This window comes from Ursus maritimus, unplaced genomic scaffold (assembly GCF_017311325.1).
Source record: "Ursus maritimus isolate PB19 unplaced genomic scaffold, ASM1731132v1 scaffold_4, whole genome shotgun sequence".
Classification (NCBI taxonomy): Eukaryota; Metazoa; Chordata; class Mammalia; order Carnivora; family Ursidae; genus Ursus; species Ursus maritimus.
The window spans coordinates 46,145,350-46,168,170 of record NW_024426552.1 but is presented as its reverse complement, the minus strand read 5'-3'; the positions used below and the strand labels follow the sequence as shown (position 1 = coordinate 46,168,170).

The 22,821-nt window shown below is 34.6% G+C and overlaps 1 protein-coding gene across 2 annotated transcripts in view; it reads right to left on the bottom strand.

Moving 5' to 3' along the window:
- Window positions 1-3,786: 3,786 nt before the first annotated feature.
- Window positions 3,787-22,821, bottom strand: part of TBC1D23 (TBC1 domain family member 23) — a 55,102-nt gene continuing 36,067 nt past the window's right edge. The window contains exons 11-19 of one of the 2 annotated variants that reach the window (XM_008702005.2): window positions 21,972-22,142; window positions 20,592-20,634; window positions 18,758-18,867; window positions 15,236-15,375; window positions 13,763-13,807; window positions 10,275-10,363; window positions 7,996-8,131; window positions 6,291-6,485; window positions 3,787-5,457 (exon numbers count right to left, since the gene is read on the bottom strand). In XM_008702005.2, the coding sequence (XP_008700227.1) occupies window positions 5,376-5,457; window positions 6,291-6,485; window positions 7,996-8,131; window positions 10,275-10,363; window positions 13,763-13,807; window positions 15,236-15,375; window positions 18,758-18,867; window positions 20,592-20,634; window positions 21,972-22,142 (1,011 nt within the window). In that variant the 3' untranslated portion in view covers window positions 3,787-5,375. The remainder of the gene's footprint in view (window positions 5,458-6,290; window positions 6,486-7,995; window positions 8,132-10,274; window positions 10,364-13,762; window positions 13,808-15,235; window positions 15,376-18,757; window positions 18,868-20,591; window positions 20,635-21,971; window positions 22,143-22,821) is intronic. The other variant, XM_008702006.2, reaches the window with a different exon arrangement.

Here is a 22,821-nt window from a genome sequence, read left to right as displayed (position 1 = left end):
ACCAAAGGCAGACACTTAATCAAGCCACCCACTCGCCCCAGATTGCTTTTTGATTTTTGTGTTTCGTGTGTTTGTGCTTTTTGTAATGTTTGGGGATCAAAAATCATAAAACGAATAAAAGCTTAGCCTTTTCTCTTCTTGCTACCTTTTCAATGCTCGAGTAGTTTATTGAAGTGGATCCTAGTTTTTAAAAGGATAATCTAAAAACACTTTTGGAATTGAGACATTTAAGTATGAACTGGGTATTTGATGCTTTAATGAATTTTGTGATTGTGCCAATGTCTTTACTCTGAGAAGATGCATGCTGAAGTATTTAGGGGTAAAGTGTCAGAATGTCTGACTTGAAAATGGTAGGCAAAAAGGAAATATGTGCTTATAGAACAAAAGTGGCCAATTTATTAAATCTAAGAGGAGAATATATAGCTGTTCATGGTACTATTTTAAGACTCTCTAAAGGTTTTAAACTATTAAACTTCAAATTATAAAGCATTCATAATAAAAAGTTGGGGAGAAATACATAGCAATTATGGTTTTTTTGAAGGTTTAACAGATTAGCTGGACCTGGCTTTGTAGCAGGAAGATAATAACCTTTTAATTTCTGCTATGCTTATTAGCCTATTAAGGTTCCTAAGTCAGTACTGGCCACTTATAATCTGCCAAAAAAAGTCACCCAGTTCATTTAGATTTGCAAGTTCATTGGCATAAAGTTGTATCTAACAGCGGTACCACACATGGCTGGACATGTTATTAGAACATCCAGGTGGAGATGCCCACTGGGCAGCTGGTCATAAGCCTCCAACTTAGATGTTCAGGTTGGAGACTGATTTAGGAATCATCAGCAATTTAAACTAGGACAAAGTTCTGAGTATGGATGAGAACTCGCGAGTGGACTGTGAAAGCCACAGGTATAAGAAGGGCCTGTGAAACCCAGTAAGGAGCCACCTGAGAGGTAGGAGAACCAGGAGAGGGACGTCAAAACCAAGAGTCTGTGGGCGCTGTGTTCCCTACATTGCTTGCAGAGAAGCTAGTGACTACGGTTCTAGAGAAGGGAACAGTAAGGAATAGGAAAACTGTCTTTGAGCTTTCCTTTAGGAATTTCTGGGCATAAGGGCAAAGCTAGTCGCTGGGTTCCAGTTCTGGCTCTGCCACGGATACGATGCTAAGGCAAATCACCTCCTTCTCAGGACCTTCTCATCATCTGTTGCACAAAAGGATGGAGGGGCAAAAGGAGAGGCTGGAGGACTGAGTTTCTGCAGTCCTTCCTGTCACCTCTTCACTCCCCGTGAACCACAGCAGCTCTGCCTTCTTGCGGCCATGTTCCCTTTCATCTAACATGTGAAAAGTAGCCAAAGAATCCAAGCACTACGCTAAATGGATCTCTGAAGCCCGGCTCACAATCTGGTATTGCCGATCAAGTCTCACAGCTTCAATGACCATGTTTAGGCCGGTACTGGTCAGCTTTCTGTTTTTACTCCAGAGGAGCTTTGCCAGCATCCCCAGCTGCCTGTAATCATCTCTATTTACATGTCTTGACATCCGTTTTAAACTCAACCACCCAAAACTAATTTTATCATCTCTAGAAGAGCTTCTCCCAGCTTTGTTCTTACAGACAGGCACCGCACCCCCATCTGTGCTGCTTCCCAATTCTCCTAGCTCCCCATGCCCTCTCCTCAAAAATCCAAATCAGTTCATATCTTTCTTTCGTCGTACACTTCTGGGGAAGGAGTGGGCCCTTCTGATTCTCCTAAAATACCCCTTGATTGCTGCCTTCTTTTCTGTCCCTGTGACCACCATTCATGGCTAGGCTTTCCCCATTTGGGGAAGACTACTTTAGGCAACTTAACTTGATCTCCTTTCCCGCAGCATCTTATCCTCCAATCACTCTTCATAGTATTAGGGAAGTTAGTCTGGGGGGACATAAAGTTCAATTTTTGGGGGTGAGGTCAATATACAAATAACTAATAGCAGTCAGAGACAAAGGGCTAAAAATCAGAATTCGAATCATCACCACCATAATAAGAACAGGAACTCTAAGAGCAGATGAGATCTTAGGAGAATGTATGATACTACAAAACCAAAGATCCAATTTGGGAATTATCACACTGGATTTAGAGCTTTGCACAAGTGTCCATCAAGTGATGAATGGATAGGGGTGCCTGGGTGGCTCAGTCACTTAAGTGTCTGCCTTCACCTCAGGTCATGATCTCAGGTCCTGGGATGGAGTCCCGCATCAGGCTCCCTGCTCAGTGGGGAGTCTGCCTCTCCCTCTCCCTCTGCCCCTCCCCCGGCTCATACTCTCTCTCTCAAATAAATAAAACCCTTTTTAAAGTGATGAATGGATAAATAAAATGTGATATATCCATACAATGGAATATTCTTGAGACATAAAAAGGAATAAAATTCTGATACATACTACAACACAGATGAAGCTTGAAAATATTATGCTAAGTGAAAGCAGCCAGACACAAAAGACACTTACTGTATGATTCCTTTTATCATGAAATGTCCAGAATAGGCAAATCCATAGAGATAGAAAGGAAATTAGCGGCTGCCAAAGACTAAAGGGAGAAAGGGGAAAGGGGCTAATGTGTATGGATTTTTTTTTTAAGATTTTATTTGAGAGAGAGCGAGCGCATTAAAGAGCACAAGGGGGGAGGGCAGGGAAGAGGGGCAGAGCGAGAGGGAGAAGCAGACTCCCCCCCCAACCCCGACCCCACTGAGCAGGGGGCCAACGGAGGCTGGATCCCAGGACTCTGGGATCATGACCTGAGCCAAAGGCAGACACTTAACCACTTAAATGACTGAGCCACCCAGGCACCCTGGGTATGGGTCTTTTTTGAGCAATGAATGTTCTGAAATAGTTGTGATGGTTGCACAAGTCTGTGAATATACTAAAAACCACTTTGTTGACCTTCGAAAAGGTGAACCTTATGGTATGAGGATTATAGTTCAATAAAATTTTAAATTCAAAATGTTAAGGGTAAAGTTGAAACATTACTGTCAATTTAAATAGAAGTGCCAAACTATGGCTGGTTAGTTTAGTATGTTATAATATCATGCTAAGGAGTTAAAGGTCCTGTGTGAAACATACTGGCAGCAAAAATGGTTGAGGATGTATCAGTACAAATTTTATCATCCCTACTAGAAAACCTGCTTCATTAATGGTTGGCTATTAGCATCAAATCTATGTAAGAGAACTGATTTTCTACCTTAATAAGCAATAAGGATTCTCAGGGAGCAGGCAGGGAAGAGGGAATACCTTCCCTTTTCACTCACTTTATTTCTTTCAGCCTTCGCTTTCTAATCTTGGAAATACAGAAAATATTAACCACCTCATAATGTTGCAAACTCTGCAATCCTTGAGAGTCCATAAGAGGTGGATATCCCAGAGTGAATTCTAGCTCTGTACTTAGTGGGCCCATTAAGGAAAGATGACCTACATAAGTGCCTAATACAATCAGTGACATGTATTTTCATTTAATATTTATGACTAGTAACTGTGGTGTTATTGCAGATGAGAAAACTAAAGTTCAGGGAAGTTAAGCAGGTCAAGGTAGAAATTTATTACACGTGGAATTTAATGTCATTAGTTTTAAACTACCTCTTCCCCCCTCCCCATACAGATGAGCAGAAATAGGAATCTAATACTTTCAATCCTAAAACCTGAACATTAAATTCTCCTGAAAGGATAGCCATCAATTCTCTAATTTTGTGTTATTGACAGAGATTTACAAATGGGGGGGGGGAGGAAGAGAGCAGGAGAGAGAGTCATTAAGAAAAAAATTATGAGCAAATTGTACGGGTTTATTTACAACTGTAATTTATAAACAGTAACACAAACATCTTTACATTGATATTATGAAAAAAGTCCCATGGCTGAAATGGGCAAAAAATGGAGACTTCAGGGCATTTCTAAAGGGGGAACCAAAGAAAGAAAAAAAGAAAAATGCAATACAACCGTTGTGGGTAGAGTTATAAATATCAAGTACTGCACCAGGTGCAATTTCATGCAAATGTCTTCAACCACTCAAGTAAACGGTTTTTATTTAGATATTAGAATAAAATATCTTGAACTATGTTGCCTGTTATTCACTTGATTTCCATTAAGTAAATTAAAATAACTGGCTATAAATAGGGTACATCTAAATATTTCTCCTATCAACCCCTTAGAGATAATCCATTACATTTTAGGACACGGCAGATTGTTAGGATTTGCTAGTTCCCAAAAAGATTTTATAAGGAGTCATTCCATAGCCACAAACATGTTCCCAGATTTCTCTCACCAAATGTGTCTAATATAGACCTCAATAAATTAAATTCAGAAAGCCGCAAAATGAAGCAGATCACCTTTTAGTTTTGTCATATTAAAAGATAAAAATAGTTTCAAACCACTGGAACTTTAGCAAGAGAAGACAAAAACCAAAGAAGAGAAAGAAATTTCAGAAACAGATGATAAAACAACTGTACTTAATACAGCTCTTATTATGTGGCTTTTTTTTAAGTGGCTACTAGTGTGGTCACAGACCATAATCTCAGTAAGGGTAAATCAATGCGTGTATAACACCTGTTCTGAAATATCCTAAATCAAATATTCCACTTGTAATAAAGACCAATGACATTTTTAAAGGTACACTTCTGTCCCCAAAATGTTTATTTTAATCTTAATACGCCTACCTATTTGTAATGCTTTTAACTGCTCCTTAGAAACCATTAGGATGAAGTTTAGTATGAGAAGCACCCAGCGTTCAAATCATTAGCTAATGGCACAAAAAATGATTTAGGAATTGATGCTTCAACATTTCACTAGCTGGACTGCATTTCCGGGTTAGCTAGAATCTTCATCCACTTCATTAAAAAGATCTCACATTTTTTAAAAAACAGAAACAGCAAGCTATTAATCTATGTAATACTTTCAGCTTCTGATACTGCTCAGTGGATAAAACTAAACGTAGCAATTAAAGGGGTCTCTTCAACTAATTCTATCTCTAATTTTCAGTGAAGACATTGCAAGTATATATGTGTATGGGTGTTTTTAAATCTGAAAGTGATGCATGTTCCCTTTTAAAACACAGCTCTTCAAAACAGAACTGCATTCTGCACCCTTAGTTCATAAGGGCATAGGGTCAGTTACTTCAAAGTCATTCAATAACTGACCTTTATAAATCATTTTACAAAACCAAAAACGCAAAAGAAAATTTAAGAAAAATTTTAACTGTCCAGAAATTGATTATAATAATTTACACATTCTTAAACCTGCAATTCAAGCACCCCCATGAGCAAATGAAAGGTCCTCAGTTAGTATTCAATCAGGAAAATGTGTCCATGTTTCTTTCTCTTGGTTGCCTTAATTTCTTTTGAAATAATTCTCCTTTATATTAACTTTCCAAAGCATCCAAAACTTTCATGATCTGTTGTTTTATGGCTTTGGTAGCATCTCCGGCATTTGGAATCAAATACCTGGGGGGGGAAATGCACGTATATATTAATAACAATTGCTTTCACTCCAGGACTCAGCTTAGATGTCACTTCCAGTGGGAAGCTTCCCCTAACCTATAAAGCGAGCAGACACCCTTATATTTGCTCCCCATAACTTATCTCAAAACACATTCAAAAGCATATTTTGAAAGAAAGAAAATCTAAATGTAAAAGCAAAGTGAGTTTTCATACAGTGTATGTACAGCCAGATGGAATGAATCGTAGATCAGGAGTCAGAAGGGCTATATTTGGTCCAATCATAAGCTAGGTGTGAAGACCTGGAAGTCATTCAACTCTGCTGGGCTTCACATTTTTATAGGATTATAAGGATGGTTTAATTTTGAGATCAGTGTGGTCCTATGGCCCTTGGTGCTGTCCATGAACCGTTTGTCACTGGTCCACAATAAGACAAGGAGGAGCTTGTACCAGACTGTAAGTTAAACCTACAACTCAGCACACTGCTTACTTCACTGACACTTTTTCAAAACAAGAATTTTTTTAATGAAGGAAAACAGAAACACTGACATATTCTGAAACAAGCTTCCTATCTGATTGCAAACCAGCATTTAGTACAGCAATGGTACAGATTACTTAAAGACCCTTCTGTCAAAACGTTTATGAAATTAACTATGGCACTCACTGGAACCATGTGCTGCTAACCACATATGATGAAGCATACGGAAGAAAAAGATCAGCAAAGAATACTAATGAATAAGGCTCAAGTATCCTATTCCACCATCTATTCCCCTAAGAGAGAAAATGTGTTTAATAATGAACTAATTCATGCAGATAATATCATCCTAAGAAAATCTTACCTTTCGATTGCCAAGATTTCTATTCCTGAAGCACTGCTGTTTCCATACTTGAAGGTAATTAGCTCAGGATGTTTTTTTTTAGATGTAATTTTAACTACAGAATTTAGTGCTTGTCGAGACTGTATATAAGCCAATCCTTTCCGTGAAAGAATCTCCCTTAAACAGTACATGTGTGTTGCAGTAACCAACAGATGACTTGAGAGAGGGAAAAAAACATTAAAAAACAAAAAAGAATTTTAAAGAAATGTCATGCAAAACAGCTGTTACCTCAACAATAAAAAATACTCAACTCCAGATGAAATTACTTTTGAATTAAAGAATACAGACAAAAGATCACCTAAAAACAAAAAAGCTAACCAATAATAGTTTTTTATTTCCCTTTAATTGTATGCAAAATTAATACTTTATTAACAGAAAATCCTGTAACTGTTTAAGAGCAAGTTTTATATTTTATATAATAAAAAGTACAATACAATTAAAAATCATTAAAATAATATTTTTAGAATCTACTCTGTATGATATACAGAATACAGTACTTTTCAAACTTTTCCACAGTTATCGTCTATATTCATAAACTACTCTCATTCACTATACTACAGTGTATACTTTACATTGAAGACCACTAAGCAGTAGTTGGGCTGCCTTACATATTTTATAATATCCTGTAGCTGGATCTTGACCGTAGAATGGGCACAGAATTATTAACACACCTCCTCCTTGTGTCTCAGCTCACGTAATATAGGGATATACTCATACACTTTTATTTAATGCAATAAGAATAATATCAGAAAAGTCCAGAATGCAGGACATTCTGCAGAATAAATGGCCTAGTCTCAGAGGATTCATTCATCATGGAGAAAAGGGGAGATGGTGGTGAGGGCAGTGGTACTGTTGTACACTGCGTGAGACTAAATAGATTAACAGGTAAATGCATTATGTGAACTATGACTAGATCCTGGATCAGGAAGAAAAAAAAAGAGACTATAAAAGATACTTTGGGGACACTATGAAAAATCTGAGTGTGAACTGTATGTTGAATGATGTTCATTTTAAGGTTATTAAAGAGTGATAATGTTACTGAAGTTGTGTAAGAGAATGCTCATATTCTTGGGTGATTTATGCTGAAGCATTTAGGGGTAAAGTGTCATATATGTAAGATTCCTCTGAATGGCTTGACAAAAGAGAACTGCGTATGTATGTGTGTCTATATATACATACATAAATGGAGAGACAGGGCAGTACAAAAAGAAATTAAAATGTGACGAACCTAAGAGAGGCTTATAAAGATGTTCAATGTACTGTTTCTTCAACTTTTCTGGTTAAATTTTTCAGAATAAAAAATTATATAAGAAATATTTTTAAAAATCAAGACATTCAGAGGCACCTGGGTGGCTCAGTTGGTTAAGTGTCTGTCTTTGGCTCAGGTCATGATCTTGGGGTCCTGGGATCGAGCCCCGTGGTGGACTCCCTGCTCAGTGGGGAGCCTGCTTTTCCCTCTCCCTCTGCCCCCTGCTTGTGCACACACACTCTCTCTCTCTCTCTCAAATAAATAAAATTAAAAAAAAAGAAAAAGAAAAACATATAATACAAGTTGACAAAGTGAAATTATATCTTATACTTGAATAAAGAAAATTTCTTCTGCAGTTTTTTTTATTAATGTCCCTAAATTTAATTTTACTTCAGCAGAAGGCATTTTAAAAAGTACCTAGGAAACATGTGTCCACTTTCTTTAACTTCTTTACAAGGAAAATGATGCTTGACGTCTGGCTTGTTTATCCAAGTCTGGATGTTTACAACCTCTTTTCTGTCATCATCTGACATTGAAGAGCTGTCAATTTCATCTACGAAGCGTTGAAAGTATTAAAAGTGGGAATTATCAACTTTAAAAATGAGACATTTCTTAACAGCCTGAAAAAATTTTGAATATTTTAAACATACAGTTTGAAAAACAAATCAAAACAATTCTAATCCTGCTACTATATTTCCTTATGCCACTGGCATAATACAGAAATATTATGAAACATCAGACCACATGGTAAGAAAGTCAGGTGAAAATACTGAGAATACACTAGTAATACTGTGTGTCAAATATACTTCAGTAAAAAATAAATAATGTAAATGAATTTTTAAAAGACTGAACTATCTGAGGAATTTCAATACTTTTGCTTTATGTCACATGATTCTATGTCTAAACTCTAGAGAGATGGCTGAATTGTCCAATAATAAACATATATCTTGAGGGCAAAAATGGCATAGTTCTTCTTTTCTTGCTGGTTTTTGATTTTAAGAAAAACAACAAAAAAAATCCATCCTGGGATAAATGAGTAAAAATCTCTTTACTGTTTTTTCTTTTTCATGAGAGAACTGTAAGACACTCTAATTATTTTGTTTTTCTAATTTAAGAAAGGGGAATTACAGTTGCTAGGTTAGTAATTACAAATGTTCCTTCTTTTTAAGAAATACTTCAAAATATAAAGAGACATAATAAAAAAGGAAATCTCATACATCTATACACCTTCAGCCTAAATAAAAAGTGAAACACTCGTTATATATCTCTCCCCAATCACAATCCTCTCCCTTGTCCACTAAGAAACAGTGACAATCTGTTACGGTTCCATCCTTTCCTTTAATCATATACGAATATCCCTAAACAATATACAGTAGTGTTTTGCATTTTAAGTAACATCTATATAACAGAATGTTCAATTGTATTCTTCCACAACTGCTTCTTCACTCCCAACACTGTAAAATTTATCCACGTCGATACACACAACTCTAGTTTTCTCATTTTCATTACTGTGCAATTTTCCATAATATAAATATAGGTGTAAATATATGACACGTGAAAATATACCATAATTTATTCATCCATATGCCTCTCAGAGGAATGAAAACAGTTGAAATGAAAACTGTTAACGAAAGAAGTTGAAATATTCAGGGAGAGCTAGAAACTTATAAATAACAGGAAGATAGCAACAAACAGAGAGGAGGAAGGACAAAAAGATGTAATCAGAAATAGCACACAAAAAATTTCATTTACCTCAATATAAGTTTCTGGGAAGGTGAATCTGTAATATTTATTAAACTGTCAAATGTGGTTCCCTATAATCTAACAATCTTACTGCTAAGAATATACCCTCTGTATATACTTACAAATGTTCATATAGATATGTGTAAAAATATCCATTGTCATTTGAGACAAAAAACTAAAAAACTACCAGTGTGAATTGTGAGAAAAATGATTACATAAATTATGGTATGCTTTAACGATAGAAAGAGAACAATGGTGGAATATGGGCTGAGATGGAAAATATGCAACATGTCTTATAAATAGAAAAGGCAAGGTGAAATTTGGGAGGTTTTTCCCCTCTTATTTTGTACATTTATTTACTGTTTTATTTTTTCTAACCCAATATGCATATTAATTATGATTACTTAACCAAAGTAATCTCGGCAGCACCATTATGAACCAAAGTAATAAATTATTTTGAAAAATATGAAGACAACCACAGAGAATGACAAATTTCCCTGGCACAACATCCCCATCTTGTGGCCCTTCAGCATATTGCCTCCAATTCAAAAAGGCTCTTTCCAGACGTCTCCATTTTGGAATTCCCTGACTTTAGTCCCACAACTCTCAATCTTCTAGGTGAATGGATCAAGGGGATTTAAATAAAATCCCATGGACTTAAGTACGATTTCAACACCGATAATTCCCAGATCATCACCAGTTTATTAGACCTTCTCTCTTTGGCTGAAGACTCCTATAATCAACTGCCTACTCAGCATTTCTGCTTGAATCCTAATGGGCGTAACTTGAGGTGTCTAAACCCAAACCCAGAGCAGAAAAACTACAGATTCTCCAATCTACAAAATCTGTGTCTTTTTTTTTTTTTAAGCCGTTGTTGGCTAGTCCCAGAATGCCTTCTCTAATCACTGCTGGTGCCTGAGGAAAGCATCTACAGATAAGTGTTATTACTACACCTGTGTCGTATTCTTCTTCATCCCCAATGCTGAAAACAGGCTTTACACCACGGTAAGGCTTGCCCACTCTGTCACTGCTGCTCACATGCCTATATTCAAAGAATTTTAGAGGGGAAATCATCACTTAGGAAGTTACCAAAGATTTTCACCAAGTATCATATGAATATTTAAACAAAATGTACATATTCTTTGTCTCTAGCCCCCATATCACCCAGTTTAGAACAGTTATGTTAGGGAAACTGTAACAAGATAAGGAAATTATGTTAGCAAAAGTGGCATTATGTCTTGATAGGCTGAATACTTTCAATCTGTAAAAACTAAAAAAAATTTTTAGTATTTATATTAAAACCAGTGCTTAGATTTGTGTAGCCTTAGGGAGGAAGTCATTTAACCTCTGTGTGATTCTGTTTCTATATCTGTAAAACAGTAGTAACGACAATATCTACCCTTCAAGGTTACTGTGAGAATTGAATCAGTATTTTGTAAAGCTCTTAGAACAATGCCTGGCATACAGCAAGTGCTATGCATATCTGTTAGATAAAATAGATTATGGAACCAAATATTCAAATTCCAGGAGAAGTGTTAAGGCTTTCTCATATGGGAGCAAACACCTAAAGGTTTTCTCCTCCTATTTTTTTTTAATCACAGTTTCAGTTGTACAACACTGTGATTCAACAATTCTATATATTATCTAATGCTCACATTATAATCCTCCCATTTTTTATTACTGTTACTTTTGTTTTAATAGAAACATGCTACCTCTTTTAAATGTAAATAAATCATGAAAAATTAATCTGCCTTTCTTTTTCAAGTGGCAGAAGTATAAACAACATGTAAACTCAAACTTGATTAGTTCTGTAGGAAGTATGACCTCTCTCTTTTTAATATAAAAATGTATACCTTAGTACTTTTTAGGTAATCTCAAACCAAGGAGAAAAATGAAAATATTTCAACAAAATACATGTTTCTGGGGAAAAAGCACTGTATTATTTGTAAGATGTTCCATCAAGATTATCTACAATGAAGAAAAACTGACCTTTTTTGGGTCATATATCAAGAGATAGTCCAATATGGAAAAAATTCAAGTTACAAGTCTTTACTTAATCTTAAAATTCAATTTTTCCAGAATATGGAGATCAAATCTGTATTTTAAATAATTTCTTAATACATATCATCAATAAAAATCTTATGACCCAATTTTGTTGAAATAGGCTTAAAACTTTACTTCTCCCAAAACAACATTCCTCAACAGAAACCTCACTAGAAAAATCAATTGAGAGCTGAATGTATAACATTCTTTGGGAATTATAAATTAATCAAATATAGTATACAGTTAAAATTAAATAATAAAATCATTTGATTTTATGTTAAAACTTAATACCTAATATAAAATTATCCAATAAATTATCAAATTATACTCATTAGAGAGAAAATGAAATAAATAATTCAAACACCTATGAAACTCAGACTGAGTTCTCTTATAAAAGACAAAGATAATATAGCTTTGTCTGAAAATACTTCAGTGCCTAGATGATAAAATTGTATGAGATTATTGGTTTTCTCCTGAGAGTAACGCATAATTAAACAGACATAACATAGAAACAAAGATGTTTACAGTAGATGCTTGAACCAGAAGGCAAGTATAAATGAAGCGAAAATTTAAAAAAAAAGGGGGGGGGGAGCCTGGCCAGCCGGCTCAGTTGGTAGATGTGACTGGTTCTCAGGTTTGTGAGTTTAGGCCCTACCCTGGGAGTGCAGCCTACTTAAACTTTAAAAATATATATTTTTTTAAAGCTATTCATTATTGATCTAGATTTATAATACAACGCATGCACTTTTTATAAACAAGATTTCTAAAGATTACTGAAATAGTTCTTAAAACACTGGCTAAAAATTAATGAAATTCAATGGCTGGACTCTTTTTAAAAAGCAGTATATTTATATTTTTTTAGCTGAAGTAATAACAAAAATAGCTATAACATAGTTTGACCAGCTTTTAATTTATTTACCGTGCTCAGAAAGAAACCCGGTTCTTTCTAACTTTTCACTAAATTCTATTTTCAAAATAGATATTTGCCTATAGACCAAAGAAGATAATTTAAATTTTTAAAAACTTCAGAATTTGGGAGAAAACTTGGGATTTAAAATTAGACTAATTCAATGGTCCTATAACAAGAGATGGTAGAAAGATGATTCACAAATAGATTATAATTTTAAAAGAAGCAACTACCCTTAAAATAGTCTCAGATTAAATTATAATAGAAGCTCTATAATTGGCATAGTCACAGTAAATAAAATAAAAATAAAATAAATAAATAAAATAAAATAAAAACTCTTACCAATAAGTTAGGGGTAAACTACTGCTTTTAAAAATGCTACTTCTAGTCACTGAAAATACTGAAATGACCAAAAAAAAGTAAACTCCATTATTCCAAAGCTTAACTTATATTTAAAATACAACTAGAGGGGTGCCTGGGTGGGCTCAGTCAGTTGGGCCGCCAACTCTTGATTTCAGCTCAGGCCATGGTCTCAGCGTCCTGGGATCGAGCCTGGGTTGGGCTCTGTGCTCAGTGGGGAGTCTGCTTGAGGATTCTCTTTCCCTCTCCCCCTTCCCCTCACTCACATCTCTCTCTAAAATAAATAAATAAATAAATCTTAAAATAAAACTAGAATTTCTTTTAAAATGTCCATAGATATTGCTGTAATTGATACTCTAAACTGCAGAAAAATTCTGTGCGTATAAAAACTGTAAAGCCATATAAAATTATTAAGTTAGTAAAGTTCTTCTGTGTATCCTAATTGAAGATCCAGTAGATTTTTAAACTTTAGACTTACAGAATCTAATGACAAGTACCCCATCTTACTGGGGCAGAGAAGAGATGGATTATACATTAACATGTCCCCCATGACCTAATTTCTTTCATGGAAAACCAAAGAACTGTGGTTCTTTGGAACTGATTTATATTTGTTTATTCACCAACCTAAATATGTACATCTAATTAAGAAAAATCTTTTTAAAAAGACTGTAAAATTACATAACATACTTGAATTAACAATTTTGAACCATGACGTGTGTGCCTTCTCTCAGTAATAGTCTCTAGTGTTAGGGCAGGAGATAGAAGCAAATTATCTCCAAAGCTACTACGCTGCCAACTCTGAGACTAAGTATTTTCTTTGCTTCACTTTCCTCTCTTTCAGAATAAAACCTGCAGGTTTTATGAAGTTCTTGGATTTGAATGTATTTGATTTTTATCTGAGGAATGGGACATACAAAGAAGCATGCAAGGAAAAACAATTAAAATGATCAAGCGAAAAACAAATACAGCTTAATCAGTATCACACACTTCGAAAAGCAGAATAAGAAAGGTTTAGCATCTGAAACAGCTGCATGAAGTTTTAGCTGAGACAGTGTGAGGCTTATAGAGAGCATGAGGCATGCTAAAAAGGAAAAGGATGGTCCCAGAAAGCTGCTCTCCTCATTGGCTTACCGCTCTGTACATGCTCTGTCTGGCCAAGGAAGATTGAAAGACATTCTATGGCAAATTGAGGCAGAGGACAGAACAAAATGATTATTAAAAACACAAAGGCTTTAAAACAAAAATATAGTATAATCACTTTTTCTAACCCTGAGTGTGCATTATAAAGAAAATGTTTTGATCATCCCAAGTACAAAGAAAAATGAAGAAAAGCTAGTTCTGACAGATTTTTTTTAAACACACACAATAGTCTTTTCAAGTTACAGTTATCACTAGTTCATTTTAAAATAAAATTTTAATAAAATTTTAAATGTTCATGCTACAAAATCTAGCAATAGTACTCTAGTTCAGAATGCACTAACTTTAAAGTAAAAAAATTATAGGTTTTTGAGAACAATTTTAATGTGCAAAAAAGACTCTCAGGCTTGATAAAATACTTTAGTATTATTTATCAGTGGACCATTTTAGACAGGCAGAATTTTTTTTGGATTTGTGAAATAACCTATTATTTACTAAATAAGGGGAAAATGTACTTTTGTATGAATATGTGCTATAATTAAAAAGTGACAAATAATAAATTTCTGACATTCAATCCTTAAAGTCAAATATTTCAACTTTCCCAGGATACTGCAAGGAAGACATGAGAGTGAAATGAAATAATGCACTTTCAAGATCAGGCTTGCTTAGCAACAAATTCTGTGTTGGAATTATTAGGTTAGCTTCAAACTGTAGGAACAAGAAAGATCAACAAGACTACTATGTGGAGGAAAAAACACTGTGGACTCTACAGTTCCAGTAAGAAACATTATTAACACAATTCCTAAACCTATCATTTGTTAGCTAAACCATTTATTTGTAATTCATGGGAAAATAGGGGTCACTTAGATTCTGTGAACACAATTCTATGAAGAGCTAAACTCTTAAACTTAAGAAAATGGGTTTCTGGGGTGCTTGGCTGGCTCAGTTGGTGGAGCATCCGACTCTTGACATGGGCTGTTGAGTCTGAACCCCATGTTGGGTGTAGAGATTACTTAAAAAATAATTAAAAAAAAGAAAGAAAGAAAATGGGTTTTTGCTTTATTTAGCATGATCAAATTTTCTAGGTTATAAATTCCTAGAGGAGAAGAGGAGGTTCCTGCTTTGTGATTACTGCATTTAACAGACAGTTCCCATCCATCTGACATGTGGGAAACCGCTACCATATGAAGTGTAATACATATAATAGCATCTTAGTATTTTTTTAATGAACCGCATAAAGAGGCAGTACCATTATTTGAGTTTTATTCTGAGCAGAAGAAAGAAATCTTTACAGTCAAATTTTATAGCAATAAAGGACATCTTTGCAATTATGATGAAAACTGAAATTATCTAATTAAAAAATGGACTTTATGATTTTTCTAGAACACATTCAATTCAACTAGCATTTACCGTAAGACACGTTTCTTTAGTTACCCATCATAAACTCATACCATATAAGCAACTCACCGGTCCACAGGAGTTGATGTATTCTCAATAAAACTGATAACTTTTTCCCTGACATTAACAGATTTCGTCTTCAAAGCAACAGTCATTTTATTTACTAGTGATTTCATTCCTCTATCATTTGAGCCATTAGAAGATTCACCCTGCGGGGAAAAAAAAAGAACTTACTGATAAATTAACTGCTCTCCTAATGATTAGCAGACACACTACTGCTAAAGGTTATCTAGATGTTATGGACTGAATTGTGTCCACATGTTAAAGTTCATTCTTCTAGTACACCTCAGAAAATGACTGTATGCAGAGATAGGGCTTTAATGAGTAAATTAAGGGTAAATGAGGTCCACACAGGTGGGCCTTAATTCAATATGACTAGAGTCCTTATAGGAAGAGGGGGAGACATCAGGGATGCACACACATAGAAAAAAAGCCACGTGCGTGCAGACAGACAAGAAGGTATATATCATGTGCAACCCAAAGAGAGGCCTGAGAAGTAATCAAACCTACCAACCCTTTGATCCCAGACCTGCAGCCTCCAAAACTCTAAGAAAATAAACTTCTGTTGTTTAAGCCAACTACTTGGTTGTATTTTGTTATGACAGCCCTAGCAGACCGAAACACTAGGTAAAACCATTTTAGGGATGGGAATTAGAAATGAAAAATGACGCTATCTGTTGCATATATAAATGTATAAAGTCTGAAACTACCTTCTTTATTTGATAAGAAATAAAGTTATTGACCTTTTCTTAACTTCAATTACTCCATAAAAATAATCATAAGTATCAGAATATCGTTCATGTGGCCAAATTTTTAAGCATTTATTCCTCATAAATTTTTGCTGTTTAAATATTTTCACTTAGGCTTTTAATTTCTCAAGAAAAATTATTTTTATGTACCTAATGTAATAGGTGTGAGTATAATTCTTAAACTGTTTCACGAAATTGCGCCATATTCCCTAAAAGGCAAGCTGGCAAGAGGTGTCAGAAGTTTAAAAGTGTGCCCATCTTTTGCCCATTAATTCCTCTTTAGAACTTAAGAGAAGGAAATAATTAGAAAGTGCCCTAGGATTCAGGTATTATTAGATGGAAAATTATAAAGATTTAAAAAAAAAAGAAATGCTTTTAAATAAGCACTTTGTTTTTTTAAAATTTTTGTTTTAATTACAGTTAGTTAACATATAGTATAACATAAGATTCTGGTGGTGGGATGCCTGGGCAGCAGAGTCCGTTACGTGTCTGCCTTCAGCTCAGGTCATGATCCCAGCGTCCTGGGATGAGCCCTGAGTCATCAGGCTCCCTGCTGAGCAAGGAGCCTGTTTCTACCTCTCCTCTGCCCTTCCCATCCTTCTCTAAATTTTATATTTATGTGTGTGTGTGTGTATATATATATATAATATATTTGAAGGAAATATTTCAAAATATGAAAATATGAATAGCAGTTATTTTTCTTTATATTTTTCACATTTATGTATGTTGCTAAAATGAACATGTGTCATTTTTAAAGAGAAATTATTAAATAACACAAAACCATATTTCTATTTCCATATCCAAATTTGAAACCAAATTATATTAACTATGGAAATTAAATCCTTTGGTACTTTTTAATATAATATATAACACATCTTTAAGACAGTTTCTTTAAAGGCCTCACTCATTATTTTTCAAATCTGAAGATAGGAACTTGAACAGAATTACTATCCAACACTGTGGGTGGCAATATAAATTAGAATAATGTTTTTTTAGGATAATGCCTTAGCCAATTAAGTGTTTGCCTTCAGCTCAGGTTGTGATCTCGGGGTCCTGGGATCCAGCCCCGAATTGGGCTCCCTGCTCAGAGGGGAGTCTGCGTCTCCCTCTCCCTCTGCCCCTCCCCCCACTTGTGCTAGTGCTCACTCTCTCTCAAATAACTAGATAAAATCTTCAAAAAAAAATGTTTTTTAAAGGCCAGTTTGATGATACTGTAGAATTCTAAGAATTCTGATATGCAATCTTTTGATCAAGTTATTCTCCTAGCGCTAAATAATCATGGCATATGTAAATATATTACTACAAAAATTAATTATAGTAGTGCTTATAACACGAAAAGACTAAAAGCAATATAAATATTCAAAAATTGGGGCTAACAATAAATTATAATATATCCATACAGTGGAATACTACTTAGTCATTCAAAATAAAAACAGCAAATGTTTATTAAATAAATGGTGATCTCACATGAAGAGTTTTTTTTTTTTAAAGATTTTATTTATTTATTTGACAGAGAGCACAGCAGGGGGGCAGCAGGCATATTGAGAGGGAGAAACAGGCTCACAGAGCAGAGAGCCCAATATGGGGCTCAATCCCAGGACCGTGGGATCATGACCCAAGCCAAAGGCAGATGCCTAACTACTGAGCCACCCAGACACCCCTCACATGAAGAGCTCTTAGATACCTAGAAGATTAAGTTGAAAACAAATTCCAGAGGTTTATCTCCTGATAATTTGACAATAATATGATCTGACTTATATGGCTGAAGATAAACAGTAATTAATCATCCAGTGAGTTATAATTTTGTAATAACTGCTATCAAATATGTGACACGTACAACACTATACATACACTTGCACATTTAATCCTCACATCACCATGAAGAAAGTTCTGTTATTATAATCTCAATTGCCCAGGTGGAGAAACCAGAGCTGAAAAGATCCTGCTGGAGATCATGAAGAATATAAATTGTGGAGATAAAACCCGAACATCAAGGTAAGTCAGACTGGTAAACCTAAGCTAGTAATAACCATGATCCGTATTGCAGTTTCCTTCTATTTCTGTTTTAAAGAATGATCATTAGGTAGGTGTGAACTACTACTTGTTAAGAAAATGACTTAATGACACCTAATTCAACTGACGTAAAATATTTTTGAAAGAGCACAAAAGATTTATTGCCCAAATATTTCCAAAGAAGCACAGGAAAGTGAAAAGTAAATTTACCCACTATAGCAAAACCCTGCAGTAGTAACATACAGCTCTATAACTAAAAATCAAATATAATGGTATTGACAATCAGTTCCTGTCTTCTTCTGCCTAGCCCATTCTCAAATATGGGTGGACTGAAGTTATAATCATGTAAATTTGTGGTGGGGAGAGGTACAGACATGGTCTGCAGGAAATGTGATCACAAGTCTCACTATTCTTTTGGTTCGTACTAATTGGGAGATTTCTAGAACCAGATCACTTGGGAATCCCAGCTAGTCATAGGGCTCAGTATTATCTCCACTGATATTTAAGCTGAAGCAAAAAATTGTCACTAGATGATACCAAACTGCAGCTGGACAGGGAGAAATCTGAATTCAGCAGGTGGCTCTCCAGAACTCCTGGCTAGTATAGATGTGCAGGCCTATTCCATCATTACATTAACCTTGCAATAATATGACTCCTCACAATCAGTGTTTGAAATATTCTGGCTCCATTTCTGTTACGGTGAGGGTTTAACAGTCACCTTTTCTGGGCATTTATCCAAATCTGGTGACATACTGACACATACACTTACATCAACAGAAGAATTGATACTGCTCCTTGAGCCTGAGGTACTAGCAATCCAATGGCCATATCCATTTTCTGGTCCATCCACATTAATGTCTGCCAGGTGCTGCTGCAGCGCTTAAGATAAACAAGAAGGAAAAAAAACAACAGTTCACATACCAACCCCCTTTGGAAAGATTTGTTACCAGAGAAATGTAATAAACATGTCCTAGCTGAATGAAAAGAGTATCTGAAGATGATTACTGTTATTTTTTTCTGTACCTCTGTAAAGGAATGAAGGACTGTAAGCTACAGAAAGCCTTCCTCTTCTCCTTCTTCTAAAACCCTCTGTACAACTACAATTTTCCATAACTGACCTTAAAGACGACAATAACTATATGTAGGCTTGATTTTTTTCCTCTTTGAAAGGGAATCTTTGAAGTATTAAGAGATAATCTCAGCAACATTTTTATGACATAAAAGATGAAAAGAAAACCTATGGTGACTTTTGTTTTACCACACACATCTAATTAATCTTCCCCATAGTAAAGGAGGTATTAACTGCTATGGAGAGATTATTCTTGAAAAAGAAATTATCCATAATTAGAAAAAAGCTTCTAAAACCCAGACTATAAAAGACTGTTTTTCAGATACTTTTGATAATAAGCTTAATAACCAAGTTCTGTATCATGCTGTCAAAATTCCTAATAAATCACACTGGGGCTTATGGCTTAATACTACTTACTAAAATAACCCCTTTTGTAGATATCTCTGGGTATGAGCCCCAAAGGTTGTTAGTTATCAGGCCATGATATGTAGGAAATCATCATAATCCTTGCTAATATCAACAGAGACCAAGAGGAAATGGATCCTAATCTATCAAAAATTCTAAGTTATAACACAAGATTATATTAGGTCAGAACTTAATCTTTATGAGACTCCCATGATTCAGACTCATGATTCTACTACTCAACAAATATTAATTTAATTTTACTATTTCTTAATTGAAATATATTTGACCTATAACACTGTATAAATTTAAGGCATACAACATGTTTGGTTCATATATTGTAATATGATTTCCAATTCAGCAACAGTACCTCTATCACATCACATAATTACCATTTCTTTTTTATGGTGGCAATAATTAAGATTTAGTCTCTTCGCAAGTTTGACTATTATAATACAATATTGTTATCTATGTTCACTATACTTACAGTACTCCAGGACTTATTTATCTACTAGTCACAAGTTTGTACCCTTAATAACATCATGCGTAAAAAAGACAGGCTCTTTTTAATCTTTTTACCCTGACCTAATCCTTCATAAATTCTCAAATCTCTGCCTGCAGAGATTTTGGCAATTGTTTTACTATACTCGATTACCAAATATTAGTTTGAAGATTTGAAAACATCAGCTTATTTGTTTTATTCCATTCCATCCCACATTTTTTTAGCAGCTAATACTTTCAAGTAGCTCAAAAATAAAATAAAAACATAACAAAAAAGGAAAGAGTATGAAAAGTATTCCTCCTACCCTTGTTTCCAGTCCTATCTATTCCACCTTCTCCATAAAAACAAATCTTGTACACAGTTTTTCATGCATCTTCATAAAACGACTTTTTACAAATATAAGCTCATTAAACATATCTACTAAAATAATCTTCCATCAAATATTTGCTCATTTCAATTGTCTATTATGTTTGTTATCTATATGTCCTGCTTGCCCTGCCTTTTCTGAAAATATAGAATGACTGAAGAGGGTGTTTATCCATTAACTAATTTGGTCACTCCAAATCAGGTCTGATGATATAATTTCCTCTGAAAAGTAGAGGCAAAGCAATTAATAAATTAAAACGTTACCCATAAATCCTCCACTGGCAATGCTCACATATTCTTTGTTTTTCTGTAACAAAAAACAGAATTTAAATTATTCCAAAATGTAATTTAATTAAAACCTCTCATAGTTCTATAAACATTGACAAATGTAATATAAAGTTATACATTAGATTTCTGGACCTTTTCTTTTCTTTGACATTTTGGAAGCTGACAAAAAGATATACATATATTTACCTTGTATATTGTAAGGCCTGGTGTTTGTGTGGAAAGAAGGGGACAACTTCATAGCTACTAACAAGACTATGATTTTATTTGTATTATAGTTCCAATAATGTAATAAAGAGTCAAGCCAAAACCAGTTAAATTATACTTTTGGATATAATTAGAGTGGTTTTTAAAAGCTTTCAAAATATGTTGTGTCCTTCATAAAAAAGAAATATAAAAACAAATATTAGAGCTAATTATGAATAAGAAATAACAGAATGTTACCATTTTACAAACTATTATAAAAATTAATAGATCTAATAAACAATGGCAAAGAAAGAATGAGATATAAAGAAGAGAGATATCAGGGCATCTGGATGGCTGAGTTAGTTAAGAGTCTGCCTTCGGCTCAGGTCACGATCCCAGGGTCCTGGGATAGAGCCCCACATGTCAGGCTCCCCACTCAGCAGGGAGTCTGCTTCTCGCGCTCTCTCTCTGCTCTTCCCCCTGCTGGTGCTCTCTCTCAAATAAATAAGATCTTAAAAAAGAGAGAGAGAGATCGATCTGGGCAATATGTACTTCCTGATGAAAGCTCACAACACCCAGGACTTCCTGTCCCCCACCAAGTCTCTAGATCTAAATACCAATTTAGAGGAAATACCAGGGACAGAACCTGATAAACAACACCATGTGAATGCAATCAGCAAAATCTACAACATGGGAAACTCTCTATAAGACAAAGTAACCAGTTTTTTCCAACTAATTTGCAAGGAAAAAATTAGGAAAGGGATACTATAAACTAAAAGAGACTTAAAAGATGTCAACCAAATGCAACATCTTGTTTTGGGTCCTGGGAACATCAGGGAAACCTGAAAATGGTTAGATTTTTTATAATAAAGTTTAATAATGATAATGTGGTTATGTCATTATAAAGAGTTTTCAGGGTTCAATTCTACCTACTTTTGTATTTGTTTAAAATTTTCCATGATAAAAGTTAGGGAAAACATTTCTAAAACCTCACCAAGAACTTGAGTTATAAAAAAGAAGTTCACAGTATTTCAAATTCTTGCCATGTGACGGCCTTACAATATATAGTTTATACCAGAGCATTTTTTAAGTAGGCCAATTAAATTTATTAACTTCTTAAAGGTGATAGCAATAAATTATTTCAGCAATAGCTGAAATAATTTGTCAGCATACCTGTAAAAAGTGTGCCAGGACCATGTTCATGTACATGTCTTCTTCCTCTCTACCGCTGCCCATAAAACAGAGGTGCTCCCCACCAGCGATGGAGCCGGACTCGATGGACTGCTTTTGTGCTTCCAGCAAAGATTTTACTGACTGTGCGAACTCAGATGGATTCTGGAGCATCTAGACAATTTTTTAAAAACTAAAAATGTGGCAAAATGGTATCTGACATACATTTCCAAATTTGAAATATTCTCCCATGGAAAAAAAAATTTAAATAGCTACCATAAGAACAAAGGAATAAAGGCTCTTATAAATAAAATTTCTGGGATAAGAGAAAAGAAATGTATATAAATGTACCTATAATACACTAGAACAAAAGTTGAAGATTCACAGAAAGATTAAATATGCAAAGAAAATATTCTAAGAGAAAAATGTCTTTTGTTGTTTTTTAAACGAGCTATGGTGTCATTAGGTATCATGACAAGAAAAGTTCAACACTGAGTGGAAGGGTCCATAACTAAAAACAATACATTAAAACATGGTATATTTTTTTAGTTTCCACTTATATGGCAAATGATATATTTCTTAGAAGACAGAAATAGAAGCCATTTTTTATCAGCACTACTCTAGGTACTAGAGATAAAAGGATGAAAAATGTTAATTTCTTTCCCTCAATGAAAGATATGCCAATAACTACAAAAATCTGTTAAAACTGTTTAATAGGGCTACATAAAAAGCACAGTGAAAATCCAACAGAAAAATGGATAAACCAAAGAAAAGCAATTTGTAAAACAAAATACAAATAACAGACGCTCAGTATCACTTACAATTACCACTGTTTTTCACCCATCATTCTTGT